Source organism: Drosophila persimilis, unplaced genomic scaffold, assembly GCF_003286085.1.
Source record: "Drosophila persimilis strain 14011-0111.01,24,50 unplaced genomic scaffold, DperRS2 tig00000579-arrow-pilon, whole genome shotgun sequence".
Lineage (NCBI taxonomy): Eukaryota > Metazoa > Arthropoda > Insecta > Diptera > Drosophilidae > Drosophila > Drosophila persimilis.
The window spans coordinates 1,646,755-1,667,636 of NW_020825322.1; the positions used below are offsets into that span (position 1 = coordinate 1,646,755).

The following is a 20,882-nucleotide window of genomic DNA, read 5'->3' on the forward strand; positions in this document are numbered from 1 at the left end:
AGACTGTCGCAGTGCCTCGTGTCCTGACACCGTTGTGCCGGAGTCGCTGCTTTCGCTTGAATGCCTGTGAAAGGCGCGAAAGTGTGCCAAGAAGCGAGTAACAAGAGACAGTCAAACAAAGAGTGGCAGAGCGGGAGAGCAGCAGAACGCGAGAGGCCGGCTGGGCAGTAGAGATGATGTCTGCGGAGCAATGGGTAAGCCGGTCTCAAAGGACTTGCTGCACTTAAAACATCGCGGTCGCCATTAAAAATTATGTGCAATAAGCAGCAGCAGCGACTGCGAACAAACAACAAATAATGAAATTATAATTAAAGCCAGAGCCAGAGCCGGTACTGGACCGGACCAAAAATGCTGAACGAATCTGAAAGCGAAGGCAAGGGCAGTAGCCCTACTGCCCCTAGCGGCAGGGGCAAAGAGCAAAATGAGACCATCAAGTGCACAAAATGGAGCGACCACAAAATGCAGACAACGAATTCAATTACCTTCTCAAGCCGGGTCCAGCCAAGTGTGGGCGTGGCATAATGAAGAAATTATGAAGTGCATTAAGGGCCAGAAAGGACCGCGGCGAACGGGGAGCGGTAGCGGGGAAACGCAAACAAGACGACGACGTAGTTCCAAAGAAGGGCCCAAAGAAGAAGCAGCCCAAAGGAAAATGAATACGCTGATTGAGCTGCCCTAAAGGACAGATACAGGCAGCGAGAGAAGAGGGTGACAGAGATGGAAACGGAGACAGAGCAGCAATGGCAAAGGACAGGACAATAAAGTGCAGCCAACGGCATTGAAGAAAAATGGAAAAAACAACAGCGAGCAAACATTGAGGGGGCGATGAAGCGAGAGGGCGTAGTGAGCTGCTGGGTGGGACGGTGGGAAGGTCCCACATACATACATATACATGTACATATATAGAGTAAAGACTACAGAGTAAGCCAATTACCAAAGCCAAAACGAGCAGCGGCTCCAATTTATTTTCATCTTATATATGTACACATCATTTTTGTTTTTATTATCTTTTTGTACTCCGAATACCCTCTACTAATTGGTTTCCAAGGGTATACGTCTGGGCCAGGGCTGATGGTCCACAAACACTTACAGGGTATCCATGTACCAGACTACCAGAGACTACTCTGCAGGCCCTGGTGCCCTGCCGCAAATTCTTTGCTTGTTTGCAGCTCTGCTCTTTCCTGCTTCCCTCTTCCATCGCTTATGTGTCTGTATATTTTTAGCTTTTTTCCCAGCTTTGCCGGGATGTTCTGTTCTGTTCCGCAGTGGCACCCCTGATCACCCCTGAGCCCCCAGCACTGAGCCACCACCCTTCTGGGTAATTAATTGAAATGCCTGTCGCGGCCAAGGCTGACTGAGTATTCTCGTCGTCCTTGACTTTGGGCCTCTAGTGTGGAGAGGCAAAGGAAACCAAGGGAAACTAAATCAAACTGTGAAAAACTAGACACTTAAGATCAATTAGTGTTGCAGGCGAAGGAATTGCTATTGATAAATGGCTAGAAATATTTATAAATTGAGAATATAAATAAGCAACGAACCTAAAAGCAATTAATGTTGCAAAGCGAGGGAATTAGGCTTGACAAATGGTAGGAAAAAATTCAAAAATTTCAAACAGTCTGCAGTAGGCTTAAGTTGGAGGTGAGGAAGAGGAAAGCTGGTAGTGGCAAAATGGAGCAAAGTTTGAACAGCATTTGATTATAGTGCAAACAGCTTTGAGAACTAAATTCTGTCCCCAGTGCACCACTTAGCGCGAGCGAAATTAATTATCGCCCCCACCGCATATGGGGTGCCCCCACCGCACAAAAAACGTATTTAGATTTAATTTGTGAATGAGTTTTAAACTCAATTAAAGTTGAAATCCTCAAACAAAATTTAAATGGCGTGTCATTTGATAACATAAGCCAGCGCCTTTTCAATTGGATAGAGAGTCGGATGGCGGTGCTGGTAAGGGGTACGATCTAGAGGGTTCTGGGGGGGAGGCGGTTTTTGGAGGAGGCCAACTTGTCATTCATCAAACTTTTTCAATAAAACTTTTACGCCGCTTCTCCTCGCTGGCCAACCAAGCTGCAAATCCGTCGCTCATTTCGAGAGCTAAAAAAAAGCTTTTCCCCGCGATCTGCCGCGAGATGAACTGTTGAGCGGGAAGCAGAAGGGGCAGCAGGGGCAGCAGGGGCAGCAGGGGCACCGGGGCACAGGCAGGCCAGAGTTTGAGTCAAGTGTGGTAGAGAGGAATGCGAAAGTTCTGTTTGTCGAATTGTACCGGAGAATAGAGTTTCGATTTCCATTGCCGACTCTCTTCCCAACTGTCATTGTCAACACTTTTCCAAGGCCAACATGGCCAGCATGGCCATGCCCCTGCATCTAACACCCCTTGACCCCACCAACCCCACCGACATTGGGGAGCAGCTCAGTTTGAAGCTCTTGCAAACAAATATTATACTCGTATTGTGTTCCATATCGATTTCCTCTCTGGCTTCCTCCGCATTCAATTTACAGGATGGGCCATGCAACTTTTATGTTGAGCTCATCATTTTGCAAAATGCTCAAAGGGGGAGAATACCGGAGGATGTAGGTGGCTACCACCGAACGGAACTGCACGGAGCTAGCAAGGAGCACACACAAAAACAAAACTGAATCGAGCCAAGAACGAGACGCAGATGATGAAGAACAAATTGACAAAAGAATCAGCATGAAGGACAGAACTCGGGGGCCTGAATGAACTTGGTGCTTCTTAAAAAGGAATAAAGGGACCGAGTGAGAAAGGGGGGTGTGTGGGCATGGAGTTATGGAGATTCAAATAGTTGAGCCGTAAAAAAATCAATGCAATCTTGACGTAGAGTCTGAGAGGAGGTGGGTCCATCCATTTCCATAATTAATCATGCAAGTGCCAGCAAATACATACGCACATTGTATATGAAAGGGTAAAGTGAAGGCTTTGGAAGTTCCTCAGCTCAAACGAAATAAAATTAATTTGATAGCGACCCTGGATAGCGACCGTTTAGATGCCCTGGAAGGATGGAGGGATGGAAGGAATTTCTTTGCCACGTTTTAAATGCCACTGCATAAATATGTGCACCCACAATGGCTATTCAATACTCGTAAATGACTCGTTCAAGGCTGCTGGCACACATTTTCGCATGCATAAATTGAATGAAGCGACAAAAACCGCCGCGAAACCTCAAGCGCGTTTTACTAGCGTTTTTCCGTACGCGCCCCAGCAGGCCCCAGCCAAAATTCGTACAAAAAATGTCCCTGCTGGCAGATTCATGGCCATGAATTGGCCCAAAACTCAAAGCGGCGGTTAGTATGAACTGGCATGGGGTTAGCCGTGGCAAAGAGCAGAACAAGCGGTTGCAAGCGGTTAGGAGAGAACTCACAAACGGGGGTTAACGCTTACGCTTGGAGAGGCAGTGCCAGGCCAGCACAAGAGTTGCCATCGCTACACAAAATAAAAATCGAAAAGAAAAATATATGTATAGTACTCGTATATAATATACAGATAAATCAAGGGGATAAACTGGACAAAACAAATTAGGGGGAATAAGGCAGAGGATAAATGCCTGTGGTCACAGCCCTTTTCTCCAACCGAGTGACCATGCTTCACTGCTCCTAAGTCAGTGATCAACTGCTGTTTAAGTGCACTTTGCCACAGAGAAAGCCAGCTTGCTTATAATTGCAAGCCTTGCTTTTGAATCTGTGGTGGACTCAAAGTAACTCTTGCGAGAGCCAGCAGCCTTTGCTCCTTGCTCTGGACACAGACAGACAGACAGACTGGACAGGTTAGAGAGGACTGAGTCCGTGTGGTCTCCTTGCGCTTACCAGTTTGCGTGGTGCTGCCTTGGAAGAGGTTGCGCAGATAGCTGATCAGCCGCCGGTGGAGCGGCCGGTGGCGATGGCGCGACGACTTGCGCAGCGAGGAGGACGACTCCTGGCCACCGCCACCCTGCTCCACATCGTCGGGGTCCAGCGGTGTCGCTGTGGCGCCCACCTCCTTGCCACACTGGGTGGCATCCACAATTATCTCGATGCTGCGCTGTGTATTCGACTTCTTCAGGTGACCGAGTGCTGTCATCGCTGTGCTGGTGCTGCCACCGCCACCACTTCCGCATCCGCCACCGGCACTTGTGGCAATGGTGCCAATAAGGGCGTCCGTGGCACTTGATCCGGTCCCGGCTATGCTGCTGACTTGCTGTTGATGCTGCTGCTGGTGATGGGGCTGTTGATGCTGATGATGATGCTGATGCGGATACTGCTGCTGCTGCTGTTGTTGCTGCTGGGGGATGCGGCCCGCGAGCAGCTGATGATGTGCGGCTGTCGAGGGCAGCTCGTTGACGGTGCCATTGCTGTGACTGCCCCGATAGATGAGCTCCGTTTCGTTGGTCACCTGGCGCAGGGCGTGCAGGCCCGTGTGCGAGGCACTGCTGGCCATCCCCGAGGCACTGGCTCCACCTCCTCCTCCACCTCCACCTCCACCTCCACCACCGCTCCCATTCAGACCTGTGTAGTAGGCGCTGTTGGGGCGTTGGGTGTGCTGTATCTGCGGCCCGGCCATGACGATGTTGTGTGGGTCTCTGTGGCAGCTCTTCCGTCCCTCTGTATGTCTCTGGCTCTGGCTCTGGCTCTGGCTGTGGCGTGGCTCAAGCTCTGGATCTAGCGCTGGATGGTGATGCTCGGCTCTCTAGTTGTGGACGGGGCTCTGCTTTGGCTGGTAGTTGTTTAGTAGTTTTAATTGTAGCATTCTGGCCATTCACATGGTTACAGCTGGCTGGGTTAGGTTGAGGCTGAGGCTGAGGCGTTTTGGGGCGAGTGGGGTTAAGCGTTAGCCGGCCTTGAGGCGCCGCGTCGAGTCTCTCGGCATCTGCGAGAAGCGAGTAAACAAAGACAGAAACATACCAATAAACGACTGCATCAGCAAATTATTCTTCAAAATTTCTGAATTTTCAATGCCAGCAGCGTTGCATTTTGTACTAGTGTGCGTTAGAGAGTATGTATGTGTGTGCATATGTGTGGATGTGTGTGTGAGTTATTAAGCTCGTGCAAGCAGCTATTGTATGTAATCCCAAACGTAAACAGATTACACTTTCAATACACAAATTAATCGAATAAAGATTGTTGATCGATTGAACGATAGCCACCCAAATCTGTAACCAATTCTTATAGAAACTCCCCATAACCCCCATAGCACGAATGAGAACATTTTGCCAGCATAGAGTAGGCTTTGAAATGTTTTTTTGGTTGCTGTCAGTTGTAGGAACGACTGTGTAGGTCAGTTTCGGGGCTAACCTTAGACTGAACAGTTCAGGAAATTTAAAAAATTCAAAATTTGTTGTGCGGCATTTTTGGTTTTTTGTTTTTTTTAACTTTTGTTTGTTCAAAATTAGTTCAACGCCTGTTCCTCGTTGGCCGCCACTCGTAACACCATGACGGACGACAAGCCCTTCAATCCGTTCTACATTGGCCCGCACCCGAGCAAGGCCTGCGCCATCCCCGAGATCGCCGGCCAGCAGTGCTCCCCCAACTGCGCAGAGAAGCCCACGGCATCGGGACAGCACCCCCCCCAAACTGCCCCCGGCGGAGGCATCCTCATCGTGGGCATAAGCGGACCCGGGGGCGGAATGGCCAACATCTACAGCACCGGCCAGATATCAAAGGCTACAGGCGCACCTGGGCAATCGCTTAGCACCAATTCCGGAGTACCAATCTCGGTCGGTACAGCCAAGCCTGGCCCATCCCTGGCCGCTAATGCCGGACCAAATTCAGCTAAAAAAGTCTGCCAACCCTATCCCTGCATGGAGACCAAAAATAACAGCGGTCCCGGCTGTGAATAATCAACAGAACAGAACCCCGCCACACCTACACTTTCCAGCAAGTAATTCCACCAAAGTTAGCCCCGAAGCAAAGACAATAAACCAGAAATAAGTCCGCAATAGTAGTGTTTTTCTTGAAAATGAGAGTACCATAAGAGTCATGGTTCCCCCTCCATCTTTTCCTCGAGCCGGACTAATGTTGAAGGAAGGAACGAGGATCTGATTTGACTGCAGCATCATTCCACGAAAGCATGTCCTCGCCTGGGAAAAATTATAGCTTCCACTCACACAAAGACCGAGTGCTATAAACTCCCTTGCCTGAGCCCCGAATACACCCCGAAATGCCACTGATGGAACCTCTGAATATTCAGTTTTTCAATAGATTTCTAAAAGTGCAAAAAGTGGTATACCTAAGCAGCATAAATCAGTAGAAGCTAAGCTCGAAAGTGCAACAATGAAAACGCACCGAGAGGAATCCCATTTGGGGAGTGTTATTTTCAAAGGAATGCCTTGCTTTGCAGCCGTTTCGATGGATTTTGGCCATTTGCATCATTTATGGTTCGATGGCAACTGCAAATGGATCAACAGGAGCACCAGTAGAAGCACATGGTTCGTGGCTCGGGGCCCGGGGCCCGTGCCCGTCCTGCTAGGAGTCTATCGAACGTATTGCCCTTTGCAAATTCAATGAAGTAAAAATGTATTATTTATTGATAGACTTATGCAGGTGCACAACAGCAGAAGCATCAACGGCAGGAGTTGCACAGTTTATGGCTGCATCCTTCGATGAAGACAGACCTATATACATGCATACACATGCATACACATGCATACATGTATGTGTGCGAGTGTGTGTCGATGTGTGCTCGTATTTGTCCCGGTACTTGGGAAAATTGCTGCCGCTGGTGCTGCTTTCCTTGGAAGCACCTGTTTACCGAATGATTTATGCATTTTACCCATTTTGCTGTCGACGTTTGCACGCGCAACAAAACTAACAGGCTGCACCAACAACACTAACAAAAACAGTTAATGTGATTTTCTTGTTAAATGCAAGTCGCGGGAAAAATGGTGCACTTTGCTGTCTGTGTTTACTTTCCCCCGCGCGGGGTCCCCCCCGGGTCCCCCGATGGTCGTCGGTTTGTTAAGCTCTTTAAGTAATTTTGAGATTTTGGGAGGGGTTCCTAAGAGGGGTTCACAGCTAAGATCTTTTATTCAACTTTTGATGATACCTGTTTTCTGGCAGCAAAACCCTTAAATCAACCCGAAACCGCACTCCCATTTCCACTGTATTTAAATTTCATGAGTACTGGAGGTGCCTGAATGGCTCTCAATACGAATGAGTGTGTGTGGGCCAATTCCATTTGGCCACATTTCCAACTGTCAACAGATCGAGTGCAGCGGCAATAAGGGAAAAAGGAAAGGACAATGACAGCGTCGTAGTCGAGGGAGAAACTTAATTTATTGAAATGTCGGAAATGTAAGCGTTAAATGCGCCGCCGCACGAATGCGACGAATGTAAAAACAAAGCATAAATATCTATTAAAATGAGATTGAAATAAATTACAATTTACAGAGGAGCGCCATGCGAATCGAGGGAATGGAAATGTCCCGAAGTAGCAGTAGAAGTAGAAGTAGAAGGAGCACGCAATTACCTCTCCATTCCAGCCACTTCGAGCCTTCGTTCCTTCGTTCCGCAAGTGAAGGTCAGGTGGCAGTCTCGGGCTGGCTTAAGCCTGCCCAGGCATTGGATTGCAGGGCAAACACTTCGATGGCTGGGAGGAAAATCAACGATGTGAACAGAGGGAAATTAAGTGCAAGCACGGGTACAAGTACAAGTACAAGTACAAGTATAAGCCCGGGTATGGGGCTGGCCATGGACAAAAGGACTCGCATACTTACGAGTTGACGCACTTAAGCGTGAGGCTGGAGCTGAGGCTGAGGCTGCGGCACCGATTGCTATGAAAATGGAAACGGCAGAACCGAAACGGTAAAGGAAATGAAGCTGAACTTTATTATAACAATACACAATAATCGTGTGCAAGCTTCATTTTATGCTCCTCCTGATTTCCTCTCTCTCTGCCTCTGCCCCTGCCTCTGCCTCCGTCTTCGCATTTTCCTGCTTCCGCCTGCTACCTCATCCTTTTGATGATTTTGATGAAGTGTGGCGGAAAAAGGAAAGCGGATACGCCGCTCCAAAGGTAAACTGCAGCGGAAGCAAGCCCTCACAAAATGGTGATGGAAACAAATGCATACGATGCGATACTTTTGCAGCTTGTTCGCGGTAAATGATCGACTCAGGGGAGATACCCTGTTGCCACAGCCAGACATCAAGTGTGCTTAAAGTTTGAGAATCGAATGACAACCCCAAACCCCACCCAGTTCGGGAGAATATGCCATTAATGGCCCAGGAAGATGCGAGTACGAGTGGATGCTAATTGATTGCAGACGAGCAAATTTCTCCCAGTGCATGCACGTACATTGTACGGCAAGGCGCTTAACTAAACAAGCAGAAAACGTGCAGTCAGGCGACAACTGCACTCCTCCTCTGCCAACCACCGACCACCCACCACCCACCGCCCTATTCCCCCGCATTCCCTTCATTGCCCGCTGCGGTAACAGCGCCACTGCTACTCCGGTGCTCCTTCGTCACGAAATCCCAGTAAAATGTCAAGTGCACTTCCAGCAGCAGGAGCAACAGCAGCAACAGCAGCAGTAGTATACTTGAACCTCCTCCGCCTTCGCTAGCCTCACGCTGCTCTTGCTGCATCCTGCATTCCCGATAGCCTTGCCAAGGCTACCTTGTCGCTCTCCTCGCGGCGCCACACCACCACTTCCTGGACTGAGCTTCAGGTTGGAGCGGGAGCTGGAGCTTCAGCTGGAGCCAAGCAGCGTATCTATAAGTATGCGCAATATTCAAACGGGAAGGTAAAAGGAAATTGGATTTTTGTTGACATTATTTTACAAATATCCGGACCACACAAACACTAGCAACAATGGACTTTGGCGGAGTCACTTTGGTCAGTGCCACTCTCGTGTCGAGTCGAGTCGAGGCGAGGCGAGGATGATGATGATGCTTGCGACTGCTCCTCCAAGGACGACCACACCGGCTGCTCGTGCTTCTGCGGCACAGATTTTCCACACTGAAATATGTATTCCTCTCTTTGGCAGACCCCCACACATGCTGGGGCAAACATATCTTGGTTTTGCATAATAAATTGCGTTCCGTGTGCGAGAGGCTGGCAAAAGTGCCAGAAGACAATGGCAGTCGTCGAATCTGGAGATGTGGCAGCGGTACGCGTACCCGTAGATGGGTCTGAATCCATGGCATCTGCTGGCAGACACTCCGAAAGCCCCCGCCTCCGCCTCCACTCTTTAGTGTGGAAAATTACGCAGATATTCACAAGCTTAACGAAAGCTCCTTTCAATTCAGAAACTCGCATATATTTCTTAATAATTTCCAACTGAATTCCCATTTTATTTGGATTAGTTCCTCTCGTTTTGTTCTATCTGTTAGCGTTAGTGGCCATCCTCTGGTCGATCCAATTGTTTCATTTGTTTCATTTGGAGATTGGCTCTTTCTCTGCCTCCCTTTTCTCTTCCTCTTTCAGTATAAAGGAAACTGCAGGAAAACTCGGCTGGGCATAGGGAAAGTGCGCTTTATGCTCCTGAATCCTGAATCCTGAATCTGTTTTGGTTTTTCGAGTGCCTCCGGCTGCTGCTGAAAGCAGAAACCAATCAAATTTCCATGTTTGATTTATTTGATGAAAAATGTTGCATGCGCTTTGGTGTTTCGCTCTCTTTCGGCTTTTTTGGCATTTTGTGAATGCGAATGGGAATGTGCCCCGCCTTGCCTGGGCTTGCCGCAAAGCAACGCCGCTTTGTTTTGGGGGCAATTTTGGTTGCTTGGTGCCTGGTGACATGGAAGGACTGCAAATTGTGTGCTGGAACACACACACACACACAGAGCCAGTTGGAGAGGATAAAACACGCACTCTTACAATCAAGTACCGTTAGACAGTCAGTGGGTGGAGGGGGGTAGTCAGTGAGTCGGTCGCTGCCTCGGTCTCGAGAGCCCACAGAATGTAAAACAAATCGCCGAAGGCGCTGCGGCGCTGATGAGGTTGGTTATCGCCGTGGCACCACCTCCCCCCTCCCCACACTCACACACACACACACACACCGACACACTAATATATGTACAGGCTTAGTGCGGTGACCACGGATAGTGGGGTTACGCCTGTGGACCCCCTAGCAGATATGCTCATTAATTTGAAATAAAATTACACATTTTTCTTTATTTTTTCAGGCGATAAAAAAAATCTCCTAAATTTGATCTTCCTTTTATTTGTATTTTCCCACCTTTGCTGCCAAACGAAAATGTTGTACATACATATATATGTGTATGTATGTATGTATCCGTCCCTTAATTTAATCTCCCGGTTGGCTTGGTCCCAGGCACATTTTTGTGCGTTTTTAAGCCACACAAATCCTTTGACTTTTACCGGATTAACGCAGGGAGGCAGCGTAAGCAAACAAAATGCAATTTCGGGCTGCGAAAAAGTCTGCAAAATGTCTTTTTTTCACAGGTTGTAATCCATTTGATGGGGTTAACTTTTGGCAGTCTGGCAGTCAGTGTGTGCGGCTTGGCAGCCGTCAAAGTGCAAAATATGAGGCTCAAGCATCATCAGGATGGAAGGATGGAACGCACATGCGAGTATGTATGTGTAGGTATGTGTGTATGTGTGTGCCTCTGCAGTTGCTCAGGATGCACGTGAGTTTCTGCAATCTGTGGCACACTTTCGCAAAACGCTTCTCCCCCCGGTCGGCCCCCTCTGCTCCCTCTGTCCGCTCTTCCGCTGCGAATGATTTGTGGCTGCCCCATGCCTCATGTGGGTGGTTGTTGGCTGTCGGTTGTCGGTTGTTTGGACCGCGCGAATGAGTGGCAGAACAACAGCAGATGGCTGGCAACCCACCAAGTCAGCCAACTGTTTTCATAACCACAACCGAAGAGGGTGCCTCAGAGTTGCTTGAGAAGAAGTGAAGCAAGTCCCAGATATCCGCCTAGTATATACATATATGTACGTGGTATATGTGGCATATGTGTATTTTGTATAAATCAACTGAATATTCCATTGGAATTGTAAACAGGCTTCCGCTTGGAAGGCCTTAAAACTGTCTTTAAATGTATAAAAGGAACGGAAATGTTTTGGTTTTATTCCGATCTACACATGTATTTCTTTGGACTTTATTTCCTAGAGTATCCCCCAGTCGTTTCCCAGCCCTATGCTGATTCATTTGCCTTAGTCCACGAGTTTTTGGCTGCGTTTTTCGCACGTTTATTTGCCAAAGCGAGAAAGCTCAAAACCTGAACTTGCCACCTGCTTTCCCAGCACCGGTCCCAGCACCGGCACCGGCTCGGGACCGCTATCCCCTGGCCATCCGCATATCCACCTGGCCTGAACCCCTATCCTGTTCTGCTCGCTCTCTCGCCTATCTGCAGCTTTGCTGCTCAGCTCTCCTGGCCCCTGTATTTATGGGCTTGCACGTGTTTCCGTCTGCCAGTGTCGCCATCATCATCATCATCTCGCCATTCCCATTCGCCATTGTGGCAACTTGAGAATCTTTTGGAAAATACAAAAAAAATACAACAGAAAACCCACACACATGCACAGAGGGAAAACGTAGAGAAAGAACAGAAAATTCTGCCCGAGTGGGGTTTCATTTTCAAGTGTTTGCTTTTACGTGTGCGTGTGTGTGCATGCGTGTGTGCGTGTGTGTGTGTGTGTGTGTGTGCGAGAGTAGTTTGTGAAACGTTTATTTTTCAGCTGTTGCTGGCGCTGCCGTGACATGGACACTCGCAAAATGGTTGGCCTGTCAACGACAAGGATGCCCCCAGTCAGTTATTTGCTTGCCAAGAGATGCAGACAAGGAGATCGAAAGAGAAGGAGATCGAAAGAGAGAGAGAGAGAGAGGGAGCTCTTGGTGGGAAAGGGGACGGGAGCTGGCGAGACTGTAGAAGAGTTGTAGAAGCTTTCTCGTTCACTTTGGTGAGCTCTTTAGTCCGCAACAAAAACAATTTTCAATTGTTTCGTTCAAGAGATTCCACATTGATTGGAATCCGATTTGGCACAAATAACGAGACAGGATGTGCCACAGTCCGTTTCAAGGCTATCAAGCTGCCGTTAGCATCGAAAGGGAAACGGAAACGCAACAGAGAAATAAACAGAAAGCCGCAAAGAAAGATATTTGGCAAGCCTCGCCACTTGATGATGATTTGGTTTGACAAACGATTGAAGATTGCAAACGTTTCCGTTGAACGTTTTGCACTGAATTATATGTAATACCATATTACTTATGGCTGTCTTCCGATATCAATTATTTTCAGCCATCATTAAGAAACTCGAATATCAGAAAAATATTTCAATCAATCATAAACAGTACACCGCCCTCAGAGCCGCCATCCAACCATCCAACCGCAGTGCCTTTTCCGTATATAGATTTTTGTCGACTGGGAAAGGACAAATTCAGGTCACAAAGTATCCCAGCCGAATCCCATCTGGGAGCAAGGCTTTTCCTAGCTCAGGGACTTAGCCACAAGTCCGTCTACGACAGGTGTATGCATTACCATCCCTCCCTTCCTCTCGCTCTTTCCGACTTACCAGTCTCTTGCCACCTGCTGGTGGCACGCACACATGTTATCAGACTTTAACTTTAATTCGAACGGGAATGGGGGGGGGGGGCTGGGTCGAAACCCGATTCGCGTGCAAAGCTCGTAAATTAATTTTTATATCCCTTTCAATTACTTTGGGGCTCGCTTGGAGAAAGGGATGGCTATGGTGATGGGGGAGGGGGAGGGGGATATGGATGAGAACCAACTATCAATGCATACTAATGAAAAACGAACACCGGGAGTCGAGGCCTCCGATTGCTTATCGGACAGGGGCGGTGCCTGATTTCATTTCCACATTTCCACAACATGGCCACAGGTCTCGACCTTTGCTAAATGGTCGCTCCTGTTCATACCCTGTTAGGAGGGTAATATCTGCTGGCCAGGAAGTTGGCTATACTAAGTACTAAAACACCTCTTCTTTGAATGATTGAAACCTTTAGCTTTGGAGAAAACTGGTCCTTTATCTGTGGCCCACAAATCCTGCTCTGGTTTTTCTCACATTTTTTCCAGAGTTCGCTGCCCATTAAAGCGTGCCATGCCATCGAAATGGTATGGCTCCCTGGCTTAGAAACTTTCGTGCGTAAGCTGCCATCAAGATTATGGTTTTGGGGAAAGGCAAAGCCAGAGAGAGAGAGTGCACTAGGACTTTCCCTGGGCCACAGGGGCAGGGTCGTGGAAGAGCCCAAAATTTGCCTACAGCCAACATTATATGTACTCTTAATCGGCTTCACCAAAAATGCAATAAAAAATACAAATAAAAATAATCTGTTCATAAAGACACACACACAAACGAGAGGAAGAAAGGTGGTAGTAGTAGTAGAAGTAGCGGGGGCTACTTTACATAAATGCCACAGCTGTTTCCTTTTGCCAGCCACCCCACTGCCGCACCGCCGAGCGACCCGTGTGTTTCTTCATGGAAAGCATTTGAATTAATTATACTGAAAGTTGTGAAAATAGAAACTGTTTTGCACCTGATGCCTGACAAAAGCCTTGAGGAGTCTGCTGGGGGCGGATGAGGATGACTGGAGAAGCATCGTAGTTTTATCTCCGTGCGGGGTTCGAGGAGGAGGAGGAGGCCAGAGCCAAACCAACTCCACCCATTATCCCCCCATTCTCCCATTAAGTCTTGGACCTCGGTTGAGACACAGAACGGGCCACAGCTGAGATACGCGAAGAATTACTCATCCCTTGTCAGGACAAAGGGCACAGACAATGCTGTCCAAAATCTGTCTTTTATCAACCGCTTGCTAGCCATTAAAGTAAGAATAATTATCCACTTTAATCAAAAGACTAAATCGCATAGATTTAGTTACAGAAATGTTTGTTTTACTGCGCAAGTAGGAGCTACCTTAGATTCCAGCTATCAACAAACTCGATTATCCTTTCTCGAACTTATGGATGTCTTATCGCTGAGCTCTACTCGGATTGTGGGTTCAAGGGCCGCCGCCAGATACAATTGCATATGGACGGAAGGCAAAGCAATCTGAACTCTCACCCCGAAGTTTTTCCACCAATCAAAGGAGTCTGGAATTGAATTTTGGCTCACAAGAGATGGGAAATTCAAAAAATAGAAACACACAGATAAATGCGAAAATAGGAAATCCACAGGCGAGGTGGAGGAGGTCTGAGTCTGAGTCTGGGCCAAACAGATAGTGGGGCGTAGTCAGTCATCTCATCTCATAAATCTGGGCTTAAAGAGCGAAACCCAATTCGAAGACCCGCACAACAAGTTGCCTCACAATGGACGGAGGCCAATGCCGTTGACAGCAAAAACTCACAAAAGATGAGGGCAGACGAGGGCATATGATGATGGGATGGGTATGGGGATGGGGATGGGTATGGGGATGGGGATGATGTGCTAGATGCTTCTGCTTCTGCTGCTGCTGATGATGATGATGTGGCCCCCGGACTGTGACTCGGTTCTTGGGATGGGGCAAAGTGCTCCTCCTCCTCGCTGTCGTTGTCGTTGCTGTTGTTGTTGTGTTGAGTTTTATTGCCGCAGGCAAATGGCGCCTCAAAATGGAAAACATGAAACCGAATTAACAGCCAAACACGAGATGGAGGAGCAAAGACGCTGTCGACAGTGGAATGGTAAACGACATCCGGAAACGTATGCCAGTGGCCCCCCCCCCCGAGACTTTGGTAATTATCGTCTGACCCTTCCCAGTCCCTCCCTCCCCCCCGTGCGTATACATACGCTAACTCCTCCGACTCCGACTTCTCCTCTTGGTGGAAAATGCTTCGTCATGTGGTCGGGCTCCTGGGCTCCTCAGAGTCCATCGCTTCTGATGTCATTGCGTGCGTTGATGGATTTTGTGTAATTTCTTTATGCCGGCTGCCATTTGGGGCAACACCGTCTCCGTCCCCCGTCCCCCGGCCCTGCCCCTGCTCCTGCTCTTCTGCCCCCATCATAAATTGAAGCTGGATTTAATTACAGGCTTCCCCTGTCCCAGTCCCTGTCCCTGTCCTGGCCACTCTCTACTCTTCAAGCCAAGTTTTTCTCACGCCTGCAATGCCTTTTTGCAAGGCGAATTCGAAAATATGTGAGTCACAGTGAAGCAATGTGCAGCAAACACAGTGAATCTTGAAGTAACTCAACAAGAAAAGCGATTGAGGAGCGATTGTTCGAAATTCTGGACCTCCTTCGGAGGAAGTTTTATTCAAATTGAACTAGTTTTTTGGGAAAATTCAAGTGCGGTATTCCTTCAGACCCCTAAATAAAGGAGTCACCTCCTTCAATGACCGACACTTTTGTGCGAGAGAGATACTTCGCTTGTGGCGAATTGATTGGCTTGAACAGGCAGATTTTTCAGTTGAATGACTTTGGGAAAATGTTTTTTTGCTCCCAAGAGATGCTCGTCCCTCGTTGTGGCTCTGTTTTGGTAAAAACAATGAAATTTGCATATTTCTTTTGGCATATTCATCGTAATTTTCTTGCCACTGTGCCTGGACGCATTGTTAGGCCTGCTCGGCAGCCGTTCGACAATTATTCAAGGCGGAAATCTCTGGGAAATCTCTGGCCTGACTCTGCCACTCTCTGTCCCCCAAGAGCCACCAGGTGCCGCAGCAGAGCAGAGAGGATGCCGGGTGGCAATGTATGTCATGACCTTAGACCCAGCCACAAATTGTAATTTCTAATTTCGAGAGAAGAGCTTCCATTCCATTCCACTCAGTGCCGTGCCGTGCTGTGCCGCTTGGTGTGGCTCCACTCTGTTCCATGCCGCTCCATGCCGTTCCATGCCGCTCCATGCCGGTCCATTTCCCTGCAGTTTCGTGTCGTTTGGCGCTTGCTGATTCCAGCATTTATTAAAATCGCATTTTCACAATTTTCCCTTCGGATTTTCGTTGTAGTGCTGTCGGTGTTTTTTCATGCCTTTCGCCTGCTATTTTTTTGTGCAATTCATTTCCTTAATGCTCTGGCGGGTAATTTGGGTCAAAACTAATTAGACGGCAGACGTGACTTTAATTACCCGCCCCAAGACCCAAGTCCCCGTCAAGGCCGTCCAGGCAGGACGAAGGACTCGACTCGACTGGCGCTGACTTGGTGCTAATCGATGGCCATTGGCACGGTTAGCTCCTCGCAACTCATAAATTCCGCCGACAAAACGATTCCACGCCAAAACACCCCGGCTAAAACCTCCTCCAATTTGCAGTTGTCACGTTTGCCCACTACGGCCACGGCCACGGCCCCGCCCCGCCCCCCACCTCTCCCATAACTGTTGCCACTTAATTACTTAATTGGCTATTAGCTAAATGGCCGCCCCCCACTCGCTCTTTTTTGACAGGTTGCAACTTGCAACGTGGCCGCGTCAAAGTTTTATATTCTTCGCATTTTTATTTAATTTTTTTTGCGAGCTGAAATTGCCGCAATTTGCATATGGTCATTGAAAATAAGTGTGTTTGAGCCTTTTTTGTGTGTGGCAGGATGTTGTGCCGTGCACGCTGTGCCGCGGTGGGGCCAGAGGGAGGGAGATTCATTAACCCATGAAATGCACGGCTGACCACGGCTACAACTAACCGCAGACCACGGAAGCATTAAACCAACCGAAATGAGTCCATCAGCCCGGAGCGATTCACGGCATTCGACGGATGACAGTTGACATATGTTGCCCATTCCCGGGACGCCGGGATGGAGAATACGACTGGGAGATACCTCTGTAGAGATACCTCTGTAAAGAATGCCAATTACGGATTGAATGAAAGAATGGTGTAAAAGCACTCCGTCGGGGAAGAACCTATGGTTCAGCCACGGTGTGTATTTGCTGATACATAAAACAGGTCTAAGCGGACCATCAAACTCCTATGCTCACGGGGTAGGACCAAGAACAAGGCCTCTGCCCGAGCAGCATGTTTGCAGTTGACTTACCGATTAACCAAAAACGACAAACAGCAACCACAGCAGTCTTCTGTGCACTCACGCACATACTCGGTTTCGTGCGCAGGTACATGGGCATACGGAAGATACATTCCGGAGAATATAGTAAGAGTACAGCCCAAGCCGCTGCCGCTGCCGCTTCCTCTTCCCCGCCTTCCCCTACAGCAGCCATACGGGTACTCGTAGCGGCAACAGCTGCTGCTGCCAAATGCTGGCGGCAATTCAATTTAATTAATATTATAATTAAGCGCAGATAGCAGAGTGAACCAAGGGAGTGGAGCCAGCTACCAGCTACCAGCCATCCACCAGCAGCAGACGGGGTGGTCAGTGGGCCAAGGGCAGAGGGCGGAGTACAGAGTACAGAGGACAGAGGACTGGGTTCCAAGTGCATTGCGTTATTGCTGCGTGTGCAGAAATATTCAAGCAAAATTCCCATGGGGCATATCTGGTTGCATTGCTGCGGTTATTCGAAAATCTTAGGACTCGTATGTGTACGCATGAAATGCATGTGGATCCTGGGAAATCCTCTCAGAGCAGTGCGGATAATAACAGAATAATAACAAGGGAAAACCTTGTGATTAAGAAAATCACAAATTAATTTTACAGATACCTTTGTTCTCTTAAGCAATCCCCATTAACAAGTACATATTAATGTGAATTGTTAAATTTTTAATTGAATTCCAATTTGTGTGCTTCCGCGTGGTTCAGCTGTATTTTATCAATCATTTCAGCTGCTCTTTACAGGCAAGATTGTATTTTAATAGCTTAATAAATAAATTAATAAATAGCTTCTCAATTTATGGGCCAATCTTTTGGCGATGGTAACCTATTGAAACACCAAGTAACCTGAAGCTCACATATAAGCAAATTCGCTTCACATATCCACAGAATGTGAACATAACTGGCCGAAAAATACAAGTAGTAGGAATCATATTCACTGTCTCTGCCAGGAAAAGCTTTTCAAGCTCATCTCTGTGTGGTGCCACTGGCCCAGAATTCTATCGTTGGCCATGGCAGAGTCTTCCTTCTATATGTACATTATCTATACTTGATACGTTTCAACCTGACTGCTGCCTGTGGCCTTTCCTTTCGCTGCTTCTCGGTATCTTTTTTTGGCTATCAATTCGAAACGTTGACACTTTGCTGGCTTTTGTTCGATGGCCGTGCAATCAATGAGCCGGAATCGTGTCCGTGTGTGTGTGGTGTGTCCTCCAACACATACATGTACGCCACAAAGGAAAACCCGAAGGAAGAAAATAAATTCATTTTGGCCAGAACAAAAGAATCCACATGTTGGCATCACTTCTGCTTCTTCTCGTGCTTCTGCTTCTGCTCCTGCTCCTGATTCCATTTCCCGTTCCCCAAGTCTTCAGTGAGGCAATAGCTCATTATGAGATGTCTTACTCCCAGGTCTGGACGATACCCATACCCATACCCATACCCATTGGCGTGCTCGATGGAAATGTCAGTTAATTGGCATTTGATTAACTTGAAATTCACGCATCTCCCAGAACTTAATTATCCAACAGTCGAGGGCAGGGAAAACAACATAAGAAAAGATCAGACAAGATGCAGGAGGCATGTGGGGGGGAGTGTGACCCATATAGGAGGGCGTTGAAGGAGGGTGTTCCTCCCTCCCATCAAGATTGATGCCTGTCTTCTTTCAGTATAATTTCCTGCTCATTTTTTCGGCTAATTAAATGCGATCCATTAGCGGGAAATATTTGAAAATACCATGCAAAGGTCGCCCCAAGTCAAAGTTCATCCAAGGCCTTTAAACGAAATGGATATTTAATACACAGACTATGGGATTATCTCACTCTTTTGCGCCAACGCCTTGCACTCTTTTCGATTAGTCCCAGCTTTGGCTAAGCTATTTGTATCTCTCCGTTCGCCTTTCCATCTGAAGCCTCAGCTATTTGTATCTCCATCTTCTTATGCTATTTGCTTGCCTTCGGCATTAATCAAATGCCTAAATATCTCACCCCGAAAAACCACTTGAAGTGTCCTACCAAAACCTTAGGCGGCGATGCATGAAAGCCACTTTGCTCCCCCTTTCTCTCTCTCTCTCTCTCTCTCTAACCATCTCCGTTCTCTTTCTTTCTCATCTCAATCTGAATCAGCTCAGTTCATTTGAGATTAATTGCAGGCATTCGATGGGCCCAGACAAACACGAATGAATTATTTCAATTTATTGATTTTCATGCCCAGATTTTGGTTTTTGCGGGGGAGGTTCTTAAATCTGATAGAGTGTGGAATTCGCTAGTGATTTTCAGCAGAAAAAATACCCTTTTATAACCCAATGGAAAGCCTATGAAGATAAAAAAAAGGTAATTCAATTATAAAATGGGTTTAATTTAATAGAATTGTAACTTGGAACGCTCCTCCACCACAGTCCCCACCCCTTCTGTTGGCTTAGGGTAATCGGTCGCCTACATACATACTAATCCTAATCGGGGGAATTGTTAACTAATGACAAAGCTATGGACCCGTCCCGTCCGTCCAGCCATGCAGGATTTCGTGGAATTCAGTCAATTTGGGGCTGAGCCACAAAATATTGATTGGGGATTGAGGATTGCGGATTGGATATGGCTTAGCGAGGCCGAGGCAATTAACTTGGAATTATGATGGGGCGTCCGGGGGGAGCCGGACTTCGACAGACTCCTGTCAAATGCGTTTAAATGTTTTACGTTTCTTTCGAGTCCGCGGGGAGCCCGACGTTTTTCTACTTTGGCATTGCATTTCCCGGCTGCCATTCTGCAAATGTGAATTATTCAAGCTTGAAAGTTGCGACAGAGTTGGAGGAGTGGAGGAGTGCTGCAGAGGGCCAGAGGTGATGGGGCCATGAAGAGGTGAGCTAGGATAGTCGAGACGTGCCCAGCAGCGATGCGAAAGTGTGCAGCGAGCAGCAGAACGAGAACAGGACGTGCAACTTGTGCCCGACATGAGCAAACGTGTTTACGAGACCCAATGAACGAGGCAAACTTTTTCTCCTTCCCCCGTCTTGGGGCAAGGGTTGAGGCATCCAAGGGTCGGCTCTACATCCAACAACAAAATGAATATGCATAAAGCGCAAGGTGGGATCCACATGAATTAGTTATGAGGTTATAAGGCATATTGCCAACTGCTTCATAGAGGCCAAAGTCCCCAGTCCCCAGTCCCCGGCCGACAGTCGACAGTCGCAGTTCCGAAAGCAGCCTTAATAAAATTACGTCAAGGCTTGCAAAAAAAAAAAACAGGGGCAAAAAAGGTAGAGTAATGGAAGTGGAAAGCCACAAGCCAGAAGGTATGTATGCTATTTGCCAACTACACCACAGACACTCTCATAGATAAACAATGAAAGGGCCTCGACTCTGCGGATACCCCTGGGTAAGGCAACCGCCAATCGGCTGCGAAATGGTTAAGGGACTGGTGTGGATTACAGGGGCCGTCAGGGATTCGCCACCGTGGGATTTGCCCACCGAAAATTGGAGAAATTCTAGCATTCTTTAAAGGGTATCAGACGCACATTTGTGCTTATGCATTTATGCAGATATTCATACAAATATTTATATGGCTTAACTTCCATGCTATCTGCCTGCCTGCCTGCCTGCCTGTCGCTGTGTCTATGTCATTTGCCAGACTTTTTACGCTGTGATATACAAAATGTTTGTCATAAATACGATAAAAAAGAAAGGATTTGTTTTTTTTTAAATGAAAACAGAAGAGTGAGCACTCGAATCAAAGGACACAAAAACAGAACCGGAGACAGCTACCCAGACAAAGAGATGGGTTACTCCGGCTCCAACTCCGAGACGGACTCTGACTTGGTAGTGCAATGAGAGAGTCGTTTGAATAAAGCTAAAATCAATTCATAAATTGAATTCGCTCCTTGCAAGATATCATGCACGCTGCATGATATTCTATACTAGGGCTTGGCTCTTAAAGTTTGTCCTATCCCTACTGCCTTCTGCCTTCTGCCTACTTCTGGCGACTTCGAATATTATTTTCCGCCCTCTTTGGCAATTAATTTGCTGCTGACTGCACCCAAAAG

The 20,882-nt window shown here is 47.7% G+C and overlaps 1 protein-coding gene across 3 annotated transcripts in view; it reads right to left on the reverse strand.

Moving 5' to 3' along the window:
- LOC6598271 (Kv channel-interacting protein 4) overlaps positions 1–20,882 on the reverse strand; it is a 65,380-nt gene that overhangs the window by 17,578 nt on the left and 26,920 nt on the right. For 2 of the 3 annotated variants that reach the window (XM_026990525.1, XM_026990524.1), the window contains exon 3: positions 3,820–4,858. In XM_026990525.1, the coding sequence (XP_026846326.1) occupies positions 3,820–4,552 (733 nt within the window). In that variant the 5' untranslated portion in view covers positions 4,553–4,858. Of the gene's footprint in view, positions 1–3,397; positions 3,440–3,819; positions 4,859–20,882 lie in introns of all 3 variants that reach the window. The other variant, XM_026990523.1, reaches the window with a different exon arrangement.